General features: G+C 46.4%; 2 protein-coding genes across 3 annotated transcripts in view; one reads left to right on the top strand and one right to left on the bottom strand.

Annotated features, from left to right (window-relative positions):
- LOC144485949 (uncharacterized) overlaps nucleotides 1-14497 on the bottom strand; it is a 73473-nt gene that overhangs the window by 51615 nt on the left and 7361 nt on the right. Inside the window, exons 3-5 of the mRNA XM_078204022.1 lie at nucleotides 7814-8327; nucleotides 6906-6985; nucleotides 5600-5656 (exon numbers count right to left, since the gene is read on the bottom strand). Of these exons, the coding sequence (XP_078060148.1) occupies nucleotides 5600-5656; nucleotides 6906-6985; nucleotides 7814-8327 (651 nt within the window). The remainder of the gene's footprint in view (nucleotides 1-5599; nucleotides 5657-6905; nucleotides 6986-7813; nucleotides 8328-14497) is intronic.
- LOC144485936 (uncharacterized) lies at nucleotides 677-4835 on the top strand. 2 transcript variants are annotated; one of them, XM_078204007.1, is made up of 3 exons: nucleotides 677-774; nucleotides 2348-3976; nucleotides 4620-4835. In XM_078204007.1, exon 2 carries the CDS (start codon nucleotides 2783-2785, stop codon nucleotides 3929-3931), a length of 1149 nt encoding a protein of 382 aa, XP_078060133.1. In that variant the 5' UTR covers nucleotides 677-774; nucleotides 2348-2782; the 3' UTR covers nucleotides 3932-3976; nucleotides 4620-4835. The 2 variants fall into 2 exon arrangements, with proteins under 2 accessions (XP_078060133.1, XP_078060132.1); XM_078204006.1 differs by having other exon boundaries at nucleotides 679-774; nucleotides 2348-4835.

Raw genomic sequence — 14497 nt, forward strand, 5'->3', positions numbered from 1 at the left:
AACCGGACCACCCGGAGGAAACCCGCGCAGACACGGGGAAAATGTGCAGACTCCACACAGGGACCCAGGCTGGGAATTGAACCCGGGTCCCTGGCGCTGTGAGGCAGCAGTGTTAACCACTGTGTCACCCATGCCCGAGATCCGGCATCTGGCCGACACCGGGTGTTTATGAAGCCTCACCGCCCGGATCCATTTATGTTTCCGGTTTTCTATCGGGCTCTGGATCCGCGCCATTTAAAATTCCCATTGAAAACCCGCCGGCTCGAGCTCCTTCCCGCCTGCGGATCCACAAAGTGTTTCCAAATCCTCCCAGCCACCGCCTAACGCTGACTCCGCTTCTCCGGGACAAACAAGCGCCAAGGACAGCAATGACACTGCGCATGCTCCACATCACAATGACGGCAGCTCCGGACCAATAGGAAGAGGGGGCGGCGCTGGAGGACCGAGCCGAGCGGCTGGTCCTCCAACCAATTGGAGTGAATGAGGGGCGGGATTGGAGGACCGAGCGTGAGCGGCTCGTCCTCCAACCAATCAGAATAAATGAGGGGCGGAGCTGGAGGACTGAGCCGGAGCGGCTGATCCTCCAACCAATCGGAGTGAATGAGAGGCGGGTCCAGGCTGGGAGTGGAGCATGCGCAAAGATGATCAGGCGTTGGGGAGCCTGGGAACGGACTGCGCAGGTGTGGTGTGCACAGGAAGAAGTCACAACACCAGGTGAAAGTCCAACATGTTTATTTGGAATCAGGAGCTTTCGGAGCGCCGCCCCTTCATCAGGTGAGTCACCCAGTCCAACACCGGCATCTCCACATCAGGTGGTGTGGGTGTGCGCTCTGAGCATGCTCAGTGTCAGTCATGGTGTTGGGGAGGAGATTGTGAGCACAGGGTGGGAATGGAAACCACGGCTGCACTGGAAACAGCACCAACTTCTGGCCTAGGCCGCAGGCCCCGGCTTTACCACAGGGACAGCGCTGAAACCGGTGGCTGGACATTGAGGAGGATTTGGAAACACTTTGTGGATCCGCAAACCCTTCAGAATCATTGTCAGCTCCCTGGTTTGCAGCTGCGGGGCTTCTCCCTCCCTCCCTCCCGGGAACAGGCCCAGGTTAACGGCCCCATCCTGGCTCAGCCACTGGAGGATGGTTCACATCAGAGGATGGGGGAGGGGGACAATAAATAAGAGGTTACACTTTGGCCTCAAATCAATGAGGACTCTGATCTCTGGGAAGGAAGGAAACCCTGGGAGGTGGGCGGGGAGGATTCACAAACACCCGCTGGAGGCCCCAACACCCCCAATAAGACCCATTGGTTTTATTGTCAGTCTGCAGACAGGAGCTGGAGAACTGAACCCAGACAGAGGAGAGGGAGGGAGAAAACTGGGAGTGGAGGAAAGAAAATTGTCTGTTCAGCGTTTCTATTGTGGATTGACAGCTGCTTTATAGATGCAAGATGGGGCAGCACGGTGGCACAGTGATTAACACTGCTGCCTTACAGCGCCAGGGACCTGGGTTCAATTCTGCCCTTGGGTGACTGCCTGTGTGGAGTTTGCACATTCTCCCCGTGCCTGCGTGGGTTTCCTCTGGGTGCTCCGGTTTCCTCCCACAGTCCAAAGATGTGCAGGTTAGGTGGATTGGCCATGCTCAATTGCCCCTTCGTGTCAGAGAGATTAACAAGGTAAATATTACGGGAATGGGTGGGATAGTTGTCGGTGCAGACTCGATGGGTTGAATGGCCTCCTCCTGTACTTTGAGGATTCTCCGATTCTATGATGGATGTTTGAAAACTGCTTTTACACACGGTTACATGTTGACGATTTACACACAGAAAACTCAACCCCAAGAGAAATGTTTGTCTCTCTGTGATTTCTATTCTGCATTGACTGTGATGATTTTTGTAAACAGAGATTACAACTTTCAGGAAAGGTTAAATGGACTGAAGTTTTTTCCTATCGAGCAGTGACCTGATAAAAGTCTTTCAAATTATTAGTGGCTTGGACAGGGGAAATGTGGAGAGAATGTTCCACTTGTGACAGAGTCTAAAAGAAGGAATGATCAATAAACGAAGAGTCATAAATACAAGATAGTTACCAATAAATCCAAGAAGCAATAAGGACAAATTTCTTCACTCACAGGTTTAGAATGACCATAGAAATGAGTTGAGGAAAGTGCTGAGATTGTTTCAAAAGGAAATGGGAGAAACACACAAGAGAAAAAGAAATGGAAAAATCAACTGAAAGGCTGAGATGAGGTCTGTGGGACAGGAGAAGATGTGTCAAGTATAAAGAATTAAACTGAATGGCTTGTTTGTGTCTTGTGTATTCAAAGTAATTCAATGTAAACTCCTTTTCCAGAATATCTGCAGATGGGCGATTCAAACCAAAGGTCTCGGGATCTGACAGTGTCACATGATTCTTCAGGATCTGAATATCAAAGGCCTATGAATGTGGAATTATTCAACATCAGTGTGACTGGAAAAGCCCCGAGACACAGACATCTCAGTTATTTTTCCACAGTCAGCTGGAACAGAGCTTTAACCAGTCACACAGCGTGAAAAGAAATAGCACATTTACATCAGGTAGACACCGTACTCGTGTTCTTTGTGTGGACCTGATTTCAACTGATTATATAACCTGGAGAGACAGGAGGACACCTGCACCATGTGAACAAGGAGCAGCAATACGCCATTCGGCCCCACGGGCCAGTTCCGCCATTTAATAACATCATGGCTGATCTGATAGTGAGCTCAAATCTGCATCCCGCCTACACCCGATAGCCTGTCAATAATCATGGAGAAACCGTGGAAATGTGCGGACTGTGGGACGGGATTCAATTACCCATCTGAATTGGAAACCCATCGACGTATTCACACTGGGGAGAGACCATTCACCTGCTCTGTGTGTGGGAAGGGATTCACTCAGTCATCCAGCCTGTACACACACCAGCATGTCCATACTGGTGAGAGGCCATTCACCTGTCTTCAATGTGGAAAGGGATTTAATGCTTTATCAAACCTCCGGACTCACCACCAGGTTCACTCTGATCAGAGACCGTTTAAATGTTGTGAGTGTGGGAAGAGCTTTAAAAGCGGAAAGGATTTGTTGATTCACCAACGCACTCACACTGGGGAGAGGCCTTTCATCTGCTCCGTGTGTGGGAATGGATTCACTCAGTCATCCCACCTCCTGACACACCAAAGTGTTCACACTGATCAGAGACCATTTCAATGTTCTGACTGTGAGAAGAACTTTAAAAGTAAAAAGGATTTATTGATTCATCAGCGCACTCACACTGGGGAGAGGCCGTTCATCTGCTCCGTGTGTGGGAAGGGATTCACTTGTTCATCCCAGCTCCTGAAACATCGATTTGTTCACACTGATCAGAGACCTTTCAATTGTTCTGAATGTGATAAAACATTTAAAAGCAAAAAGGATCTTCTGAAACACCAGCACACTCACACTGGGGAGAGACCATTCATCTGCTCTCTCTGTGGGAAGGGATTCACTCGATTAGCTCACCTTCTGAGACACCATCGAGTTCACACTGGGGAGAGGCCGTTCACCTGCCCTGTGTGTTGTCAGGAATTCATTGATGCATCTGACCTTCTGATACACCGGCGAGTTCACACTGGAGAGAGACCTTACACTTGCCCCCTGTGCGGCAAGAGATTCACTCAGTCATCCCACCTGACTACACACCAACTTGTTCACACTGATCAGAGACCTTTTGAATGTTCTGATTGTGAGAAGAGATTTAAAAGTAAACAGAATCTGCTGAAACACCAGCGAGTTCACACTGGGGAAAGGCCGTTCAACTGCTCCATGTGTGGGAAGGGATTCGCTCAGTCAAACAACCTGCTGAAACACCAGCAAGTTCACAGGCAACAGCAGGGGTTGGATTCTGCTGTTATTGCTGCTGTTAATCACATCCAGGACTGAATGATGCCAAGATGCCTGTTTCCAGTGGTGGTCCACAGTTTTCTGGTATGTGTCAATAATTTTGGCTCAACTGTGTGGAAAATGATTGCTAAGTTTGCATCTGATACAAAAGTAGCTCCCATGGTTGACAATGAGGAATAAAGCTGTGGACGGCAGGAAGATATTAATGGACTGGGGGGTGAGTCAACACAAAAATAGCAAATAGAATTCAATCTGGATGAATGAGAGATTGAATTTGGGAGAGTAAACAAGACAAGGGAATGAACAATACATGGGATGATGTTGAGAATTATAGAGGAACAGAGGGACTTTGGAGTGCATATCCACTGATCCCTGAAGATGGCTGCACATGAAGATCAGATAGTCAAGAAGGCATTTGGGACACTTTCCTGTCTGAGGCCTGGAATATAAGAGCAGGGAGATTACGTTAGAACTGATAAAAGACGAGTTAGAACACAGCTAGAATACTGAGCACAGTTCTGGTCACTGCATCATCCAACTATAAAGTAAGACATGATTCATTAATTTGTATAAAACTGATCATTTATCATATAATTGCAGATCATGTTTAATTCATCAAATTTAGGAGATAAATAATTATAAGGTGACTTCAGGAAAATGGAAAAGGCTGATTAGTGACTAGCTGGAGAATCTTTATTTATTTTAATCTTGACTTTACTTTTCATAGAATCCCTACAGTGCAGAAGGAGGCCATTCAGCCCATCGAGTCTGCACTGACTCTCAGACAGTGTCTCGAGAGGAGTTGGATTCTGCTTTTGTTGCTGCTGTTGATCATATTTAGGATTGAATCACATTAATTCTGGCTTTTATTTTGCTGATGTTAATTCCTGTAATGTGGCTGGAGTTTAATATTTTAATACATCAAATAAATCAGCTTTGTTTCAAACAGACAGCGTTTTGTGTGGTTCATCTCTGAGATGTCATGAACATTTTCCCTTAAATCTGCTCTGGAAATGTATTTAACAGAAGATCAACAATTAAATACGTTGCATCAAATAATTGGGAAAAATCCACTGGGGGCATTCATTTCTCAATTAATTCTGTTCTGGAACGTTCTGCCTGAAAGGGGATGGAAGCAGATTCAGATACATCTTTCCGAAGTGAATTGGATCTCCAGTTGAAGGTAAAGTTAGCAGGGCTCTGGGGAAAGGGGAGGGGAGTGGGGCGGATGGGCAGCTCTTTCAAATGTGACCACAACCCCATAAGGCAGCTGTATATTGACAGGAGAAAGGCTGATGTCCAAATACCCGAGAATAATAAGGAAGTTGTGATGAACCAAAATAAAGCATTGGTTCAGCCTCAACTGGAGCATTGTGGCCAACTCCGGATAGATCGCTATAGGAAGGAGGTGAAGACATTGTAGAGGATGCAGAAAAAATTCATGAGACTGATTCCAGGGATGAGAAACTTCAGTTATGAGGGTAGATCGGCAAAGCTGGAGCTGATCTCTATAGAGAAGAGGCGATTCGATAGAAATATTCAAAATCAAGAGGGATTTGGACAGAGAAGATCGGAAGAAACTATTCTGATTGGCAAAAAGGTCAAGAAGCAGAGGACACAGATTAAAGGTGATCTGTGAAATAAGCAATGGTGATTTGAGGAAATCCCGTTTCCAGAGTGAGTGGTTAGAACCTGGCGTGCACTGACCCAGTGTGGGGAGGAGGAAGGTTCAAACAAGATTTCAAAACACAACTCGATAACTATCTGAAGAGAAAAAAAATGTTCAGGATTACGAGAGAAAGACTGTGCACTGGCCGAGGGAGAGGCCAGGGAGGGACCGAGGGAGAGGCCGGGGAGTGACCGAGGGAGAGGCCAGGGAGGGACCGAGGGAGAGGCCAGGGAGGGATGGAGGGAGAGGCCAGGGAGGGATGGAGGGAGAGGCCAGGGAGGGATCGAGGGAGAGGCCAGGGAGGGATCGAGGGAGAGGCCGGGGAGGGAGCGAGGGAAAGGATGGGAGTGACCGAGGGTGAGGCCGGGGAGTGACCGAGGGAGAGGCCGGGGAGTGACCGAAGGAGAGGCCGGGGAGTGACCGAGGGAGAGGCCAGGGAGGGATGGAGGGAGAGGCCAGGGAGGGATGGAGGGAGAGGCCAGGGAGGGAGCGAGGGAAAGGACGGGAGTGACCGAGGGTGAGGCCGGGAGTGACCGAGGGAGAGGCCGGGCAGTGACCGAGGGAGAGGCCGGGCAGTGACCGAGGGAGAGGCCGGGAAGTGACCGAGGGAGAGGCCGGGGAGTGACCGAGGGAGAGGCCGGGGAGTAACGAGGGAGAGGCCGGGGAGTAACGAGGGAGAGGTTGGGGAGTGGGACTGGCTGTGTCACTCTCTCAGAAAGCTGGTGTGGGTGTGAACACGATGGGCTGAATGACCTCTTTATTTGCTGTCATCGTTCTCTAATTGTAGTGAAGGCTCTGAGGAAAAGGGACTAACCGGCAGCTCCTTCAGAGATGATCCTGACCCTGCAATGCAGCTGTACATTGACAGGACACAGTCACAGTGGTCATGCTGAGTATATCCCTCATCAAGGAGACCACTATGGAATTCTGCAGCCTATTTAAATAAAATGCTGATTTTCTATTCTTCCCAACAATGCGGATAACCTTTTTCCACAAATTATACTTTATCATTCCCACGTTCCCATTTACTTACCCTATAGTGTGATGTATTTTCAGGCTGTGTAACTGGTTAAAGCGCTTTCCACACTCAGTTCACTGGAACACTCTCACTCGGGTGTGTGTGTATCTTGGTGCTTTTCCAGTCACAATTATATCTGAAATCTTTCCCCATGGACAGAATAGACGTAACATTGCTCCTTCCACATTCAAAGGCCAGTGATGTTCAGGGCTGTTACGGGGTTTCTTTCAGAGACAAAGTATTGCCAAATCTTTAGCTAATACAAAGACTTGTGACACAGCATCCCAGTGAAAGGCATTTTTATTGACCAATGTGAGATAAAACACCTGGAAAATGTGTACAAGGAAGGCCCGAGATAGTATCAGAATGTGGACCGGCCTCTCGATGGGACAGGCAGTGAGAGCAGCTGAGAAATCAGTGGAGAAAGATTGTTCAGAGTACAGCTAACCTCAGAACAAGGACGGATAAAAGACAAGACACCTGTAGTGGTAGGAAAAAGACTATTTATTTCCAGGATAAAGTTAATGTACTCGATAGAAACTAGGAGCAGGCCATTCGAGTCTGCTCCACCATTCAATATGATCATGGCTGATCCTCAATCTCAATGCCATATTCTCCCCATACCACCTGAAGCCATTAAAATCTTTTAAAAAATCTATCTCTTCCTTGAACATATTCAATGACTTGGATTCCACAGCCTTCTGTGGTGGAGAATTCCACAAGTTCACTACCCTTTGAGTTCAGATTTTTTTCCTCATCTCAGTCTCATCTGACATCTGCTTTTGTGGATCATTTCAGTGGAAATGTGCCCTCGCTCAAAGAGAATCAGCCACTGGAATGAAAACTGAGACCGGCCAGTCCAGCAGCAAGAAACCCTCCGACCCTCCCACTTCACCAACTGTCAGAATGAACATGGTTCAGTCCCGGATGTGATTAACAGCAGCAATAACAGCAGAATACAACCACTGTAATCACTTGTGAACTCGCTGGTGTCTCAGCAGGTGGGATGACTGAGTGAATCCCTTCCCACAGTCAGAGCAGGTAAATGGTCTCTCCCCAGTGTGAACTCTCTGGTGTGTCAGCAGGTTGGATGACCGATTGAATCTCTTCCCACACACGGAGCAGGTAAATGGCTTCTCCCCGGTGTGAACCCGCTGGTGTGTCAGCAGGGTAAGTAAATCACTGAATCGCTTCTCACACTCTGAGCAGGTGAAAGGCCTCTCCCTGTCCCCGCTGTGAATTTGCTGGTGTCTTAGCAGATTGGCTAACTGACTGAATTCTCTCCCACAATTGGAGCAGGTGAACGGCCTCTCCCCAGTGTGAACTCGTTGGTGTGTCAGCAGGGTGGAGGAATCTCCAAATCCTTTCCCACACACGGAGCAGATGAACGGCCTCTCCCCAGTGTGAACTCGCTGATGTGCCAGCAGGTCAGATGAATCTCTGAATCCTTTCCCACACTCTGAGCAGGTGAATGGTCTCTCCCCAGTGTGAACGCGATGGTGTCTCTGCAGACTGGATAACCGAGTGAATCCCTTCCCACACTCAGAACAAGTGAACAGCCTCTCCTTGGTGTGAACTTGCTGGTGTACCAGCAGGGTGGATGAATCTCTGCATCTTTTTCCACACACTGAGCAGGTGAATGGTCTCTCCCCAGAGTGAACTCGACGGTGTCTCACTAGATTGGATGAAATACTAAATTTCTTCCCACAATCAGAGCAGGTGAATGGCCTCTCCCCAGTGTGAACTCGCTGGTGTGTGAGCAGGTCGGATGAATTAGTAAATCTCTTTCCACACTGATAGCAGGTGAATGGCCTCTCCCCAGTGTGACTGCGTCGATGTGTTTCCAGCTCAGATGGGGATCTGAATCCCTTTCCACAATCCCCACATTTCCATGGTTTTCCCATGGTGTGGGTGACTGCGTCTTGGTGCTTTTCCTGTCACTCTGATGGTAAAATGGGCGATGATTTTCCCCGTCCTAACGAGTGATTCCATTAGAGCTTGACGTGAAGTTTCGTTTGAGATTTCTTCTGGCAAATCCTCCCCTTTTAATATCCTGTAAAAGGAGTTTACAAATGTCATCACAGTCAGTACAGCTCAGAAACTGAGAACAGACAATTCTAGTTGCTGTGGAACACTCTTTCCTCACTGGCTTAGAGTGAATAATGAATTTAAAACATCATTGCGAGCCATCAAATCAATCAAAATGCTCACAAAGGAGTGGAATTTATCTCCAGATGTGCGGAAATCAGAAATAGTGAAATTATCTTCAATTCGGACAGAATTTTAAGAATCCGTGGAACCCCTACAGTGCAGAAAGAGACTATTCAGCCCATCAAATCTGCATCGATGATTCAGATTAATGAACATGGTTCAGTCCTGAATGTGATTTAACAGCAGCAAAACAGCAAAATCCAACCCCTGCAATCACTTGTGAACTCGCTGGTGTCTCAGCAGGTGGATGACTGACTGAATCCCTTCCCACACACAATGCAGGTGAACAGCCTCTCCCCAGTGTGAACTCGCTGGTGAATCACACCAGCCCCAGAGCCATGAAACCTCTCACAGACAACAGAGCAAAGCACTAAAAACTCTAAACTGTAGATGAATGCGCAATAATACTCACCTCCGGAACAATTTCACTGTTTTCAAATTTAAAACCTCCTGCTGGAGCCTGCAGCTGGAAAGATGCCAGAAGCACTGGAGTCGGACAACAATTGCAGTCTTCAAATCTTCTAATTCCCTGTGAAAGGAGATTACAAGAGTCATGTGTCAACAGTGGTTAGAGATTAAGAGATAAACATTTTTCTTGGTTTGAGATTGCTGTGTATAAATCCTCCCCTTCTAACTGTAAAAGGAGTTTCCAAAATCCATTAGTTAGTCCAGAATATAAATTCATAACACCTCTCCTTCTGTTTCCTAGCATAGGATTATTTAAGATTGAAATGGTGACATAGGTTGCAGTTCAGACAAGGTCCACTACGATAATTCCTGGCATAAAGAAGTTTGTTTATTAAGGAAAGGTTAACAGGGTGCGTCGATACTCATTGGATTTTAGATAAATGAGAGGAGATCTAACTGAAGCACATATGATTCTGAGGGTACTTGACAGGGTAAGTGCTGTTTCCCCATATCAGGGAATCAAAAATTGCAGGGACAGTTTAAAAAAAGGGACAGAGATGAGGAGCAATTGCATCTCTCAGAGGGCCAGTAGCCCGTGGAGTTCTCTCCCCCAGTGGGCAGTGGAGATTGGTCATTGGGTATATTCAAGGCTGTGTTCGCACCGGGAGTTTCACCTCCAAGGGAGTTAAGGGTGAGAGAGGCTGGAGGAAAACTGAGTTATGACAATGAACAGATGGGCTCTGACGAAGGGTCATCCAGATTTGAAACTTCAGCTCTATTCTCTCTCCACAGATGCTGTCACACCTGAGATTTTCCAGCATTTTCTTGATCAGATGAGCCATGAGTTTATTGAATCGCAGAGCAACCTTGATGGGTCGAATGGCCTCCTCATGCTCCTAATTCTGATTATATTTTCTTCTGTTATTCGGATGGCCGCACATTCGCCCTGCAGCACCTTCCCTCTCTAAAGAGAGCGCCAATTAACCCGCCCTGTCAGTCAATGAATCAAACCTTTCCTCTCCTGGTCACCGGGACCCTGCAGCACCGCCGACTGGCCGCGCATGCGCTCTGCTCCCCGCTGAACAAAGATGGCGGCCGCTGCCCTGGGCCTGATGCCGGATAAAATCCCCGCAGCTGCAAACCCGGGACCCGCAGGCTCTGATTCGGGCCTTGCGGCCTACAGCGGGTGTTTGTGAAGCCTCCGCTCCCTCCCCACCCTGACTCCTGGCTCCATTCCTCCCTCCCCACCCTGACTCCCAGCTCCATTCCTCCCTCCGCTCCACACACTCACCCGTTGAAAAAAGCAACCCCCGCACTCGCAGGGCTCCGAGCAAAGTGACATTGCGCATGCTCCACATACAACACCGCGCATGCGCTGTGGGCTCCTGTGGAGTGAATAGGGTACTTTCACATCCGCAAGGAATGGTGGTTAACAGCAGCGCCATTGTAACCTCAAACAGTGAATATAAAATAACATTGTTAGGTATTGAGATAAATTAATTTTAAAAAAACGCAAATTATTGCGAATTGATGATCTGCTATGTTAAATTACTCAAATTCTCCTGTGGGAAGCTTTTACACTGTCTCTTTCCCTTTCCCTGATGGTGCTGACTCTGTCTGGATTCAATCGCAGTAAGAAGTCTCACAACACCAGGTTAAAGTCCAACAGGTTTATTTGGTAGCAAATTGCTACCAAATAAACCTGTTGGACTTTAACCTGGTGTTGTGAGACTTCTTACTGTGCTTACCCCAGTCCAACGCCGGCATCGCCACATCATGGATTCAGTCGCACAGTCACTGGTTCCTCTCGTTCTGTCTCATCCTGATTCTGAATATTCATTGTTTTACAGAATGATACAGATGGATGGAAACCATTCAGCTCAGTATGCCTGTGCTGGCCTTTGGAAGATCTATCCAATAAATTCCACAGCCCTGTTGGCAAAGTCAGAACAATAAGACCCCGTTTGGAATACTGTGTGCAATTCTGGTCACCCTATTATAGAAAGGATATGATTAAACTAGAAAGATTGCAGAAAAGATTTACTCGGATGCTACCGGGACTTGATGGATTGAGTTATAAGGAGAGGCTGGATAGATGGGACTTTTTTCTCTGGAGCATAGGAGGCCGAGGGGTGATCTTATCGAGGTCTATAAAATAATGAGGGACACAGATCAGCTAGATAGTCAATATCTTTTCCCAAAAGTAGGGGAGTCTAAAACTAGAGGGCATAGGTTTAAGGTGAGAGGGGAGAGATACAAAAGTGTCCAGAGGGGCAATCTTTTCACACAGAGGGTGGTGAGTGTCTGGAACAATCTGCCAGAGGTAGTCATAGAGGCGGGTACAATTTTGTCTTTAAAAAGCTTAGAGAAGTTACATGGGTACGATGGGTGTAGAGGGATATGGGCCAAATGCGGGCAATTGGGATTAGCTTAGGGGTTTTTAAAAAAAGGGCAAGTTGGGCCGAACCTGCTGTAAACCTCTATGACTAATATATATATGCTCTCGTGAACTGAGAGCTTAATGGACAAGGTATTCCAGGTTGATGCATCTCAGACACATTCACCTGTGTGCAAAGATTGATTGTCCCGTTTATTAAGCATATATTAAATGCTCACTTGAGTGAAACGCACAGAGTACCTGTTAGACTTTAATTGGATGATTCTACAGATTGGATAAGCCCTGGTAACATTGTGAATAAAGGGAGTGCTCCTGGTGTTAAAGAGTAGACGAATTGTGAGATTACAAAGTAAAGACATTAATATCCTGAAACTTCACAATTATCACAAGGCTGGGATATTGTAGCATGAAAGAATTCCACATACCTAACAGAAGAAAGAGACAAAGTCCAATCCTGTTAAAGCCATATCCTTGTTTGACTGTATTAGAGTTCGTAGATTGATCTGGGTTTTATGAATCAGGTCCATATCAGTCTGGCGCTGTGTCTTTGATTTCCAGTGACAGTATGTGGCATCCTTATTAAATTGGCACCACAATATTTAGCCCAGAAATCTGAGGACATCATCAATACAGCCCATTACTGATAGAATCACCAACTATTCTGAAAGTTTCATTAGTTGTACCTCCTTCACTGGAAACAGCTTCTCTGGCAAAAAAAAAATCGCCCACCATTTCAAACTCTGAATGATTGGGGATGTTGCTGGTAAGTGTCCGGGACAAATTGCTATTTGTAAGGTGAAGGTAGATCAGCAGCAGGAGTTAGTGAAGAGGGTGATGGTAAGAACCAGGCAGACTGACTCACCAAGAAAGCTGCTTTAGAGGAGATTCCATGGGCTTCACCCAAAACATAATCATTGGCACTGGTATGACAGACTCCAGTTAAACCTGATTTTAAAACTCGTCACGATCCTGACTCTGACATGACTGTGGTCAGATAGGCCGTACACCATAGGAACAACTTTCTCTTATGGCTCACAGCGAGTAAGGACTGGACAATCCAACAAGGTGGATTGAATTTAACTTGCTGCATTGTGATGTCTTACAAAACAACTAGTTTAGGGATTAAATTAGGAAGTGTTTCTCTTTTGATTCATCCTTATGTTCATAATTACTACCGGTGGCTGAGGAAACAGGAGGATGTTCCTTACCACTTGAATCTGTGTCCAAATTAATCTGGCTCTGTGAAATAAAATGTCCAAATGGACACATCCCATCTGAATGATATTCCCTGGGAAACTTTGCAGGTTGATTATACAGGCCCATTATCCACAGTAAAAGGAGGGAGCGGGTATATCCTAGTAGGTTGCTTGGTGGATTGAAGCTTTTGCAGTCTGAAAAAAAAGAGACCCAGCTTGTCAATCCTTTCCTAGTATCTAGTACCTACACATTTCTGATATAATTATTGTAAATTTTCTCTTCCCTTTCTAATGCCTCAACTTTTTTTTAATATGGCAACTAGAAGTGCACACAGTGTTTGGTAAGACGTGATCCAGGGGAATCTGATTACCCAAAAGAGGGACTTGAGCTCATGTGTGAGTTTTAGATTGGTTTATTATGAAACAACAGTTAATAATAATGCATAATGGAACGAAAACAAAATTGATCTATGACAGTGAGAGCGGTTTCCCAGTTCCCGAGGACAAACCAATGACACAGATTAAATGTTGGTCTCCATTGCTAATAGCTTCAGTCTCCTCTGAACTGTTCACTGGTGTGAACCAGAGAATGGATGTTGGGCTGAAGCCAGTGTGGATCACTTTGAAATCTGTTCCTTGTCCAAAGTGATGGTTATTTTCCTTGAGAGCCTGTTTTAACCTTAACACAAATCGGTTAACAAAGAACAATACAGCACAGGAACAGGCCCTTCGGCCCTCCAAGCCCGTGCTGCTCCCTGGTCCAAACTAGACCATTCTTTTGTATCCCTCCATTCCCACTCCGTTCATGTGGCTATCTAGATCAGTCTTAAATGTTCCCAGTGTGTCCGCTCCACCACCTTGCCTGGCAGCGCATTCCAGGCCCCCACCACCCTCTGTGTAAAATACGTCCTTCTGATATCCGTGTTAAACTTCCCCCCCCTCAACTTGAACCTATGACCCCTCGTGAATGTCACCATGGACCTGGGAAAAAGCTTCCCACCGTTCACCCTATCTATGCCTTTCATAATTTTATACACCTCTATTAGGTCACCCCTCATCCTCCATCTTTCCGGTGAGAACAACCCCAGTTTACCCAATCTCTCCTCATAACTAAGCCCTTCCATACCAGGCAACATCCTGGTAAACCTCCTCTGCACTCTCTTTACTTGTAGAAACAGAGAAAATAGGAGCAGGAGGAGGCTATTTGGCCCTACAAGCCTGCTCCACCATTCATTAGGATCATGCCTGGCCATCCAAGTCATGAGATCAAATCGTATCAGAGTTAGAAATATCTTGTTTCATTGTCTGTGAGGGAGACATATCGTGGACAGTGATAACAGGCCTGTCCTGTGTTTGTCACCCAGCAACTGCTATGGAAGTGAGAGGGGGAATGAACCATTCCGGTAATATTTAAGAAATGCCTTCATATTTTATCAGTTGTCAATCTCCCACCTTGAGAAGGGAAAATTCTTATTGATTCTCACAAACTGATTTCTGATTAATGCAGCTATTCCGAAGCTACAATTGTTTTTCCCTAATTTCTTGATTACTTAATATTGATGACATATTAAAGCAACGAGAATGATCAGAATCAGCAACATAAACACATTTTCACTAAAATGTGATACCGGTTGACGTTGATTTATCCGGAACTGTAGATCATCACTTGCAAATCTATATTACTGATTTGTGGTAAGTACCTCTG

Source organism: Mustelus asterias, unplaced genomic scaffold (genome assembly GCF_964213995.1).
Source record: "Mustelus asterias unplaced genomic scaffold, sMusAst1.hap1.1 HAP1_SCAFFOLD_250, whole genome shotgun sequence".
Taxonomy (NCBI): Eukaryota; Metazoa; Chordata; class Chondrichthyes; order Carcharhiniformes; family Triakidae; genus Mustelus; species Mustelus asterias.

What these genes read in the sequence shown, in the direction of transcription:
- LOC144485936 (XM_078204007.1), top strand. Translation starts at nt 2,783, where the DNA reads ATGGAGAAACCGTGGAAATGTGCGGACTGTGGGACGGGATTCAATTAC.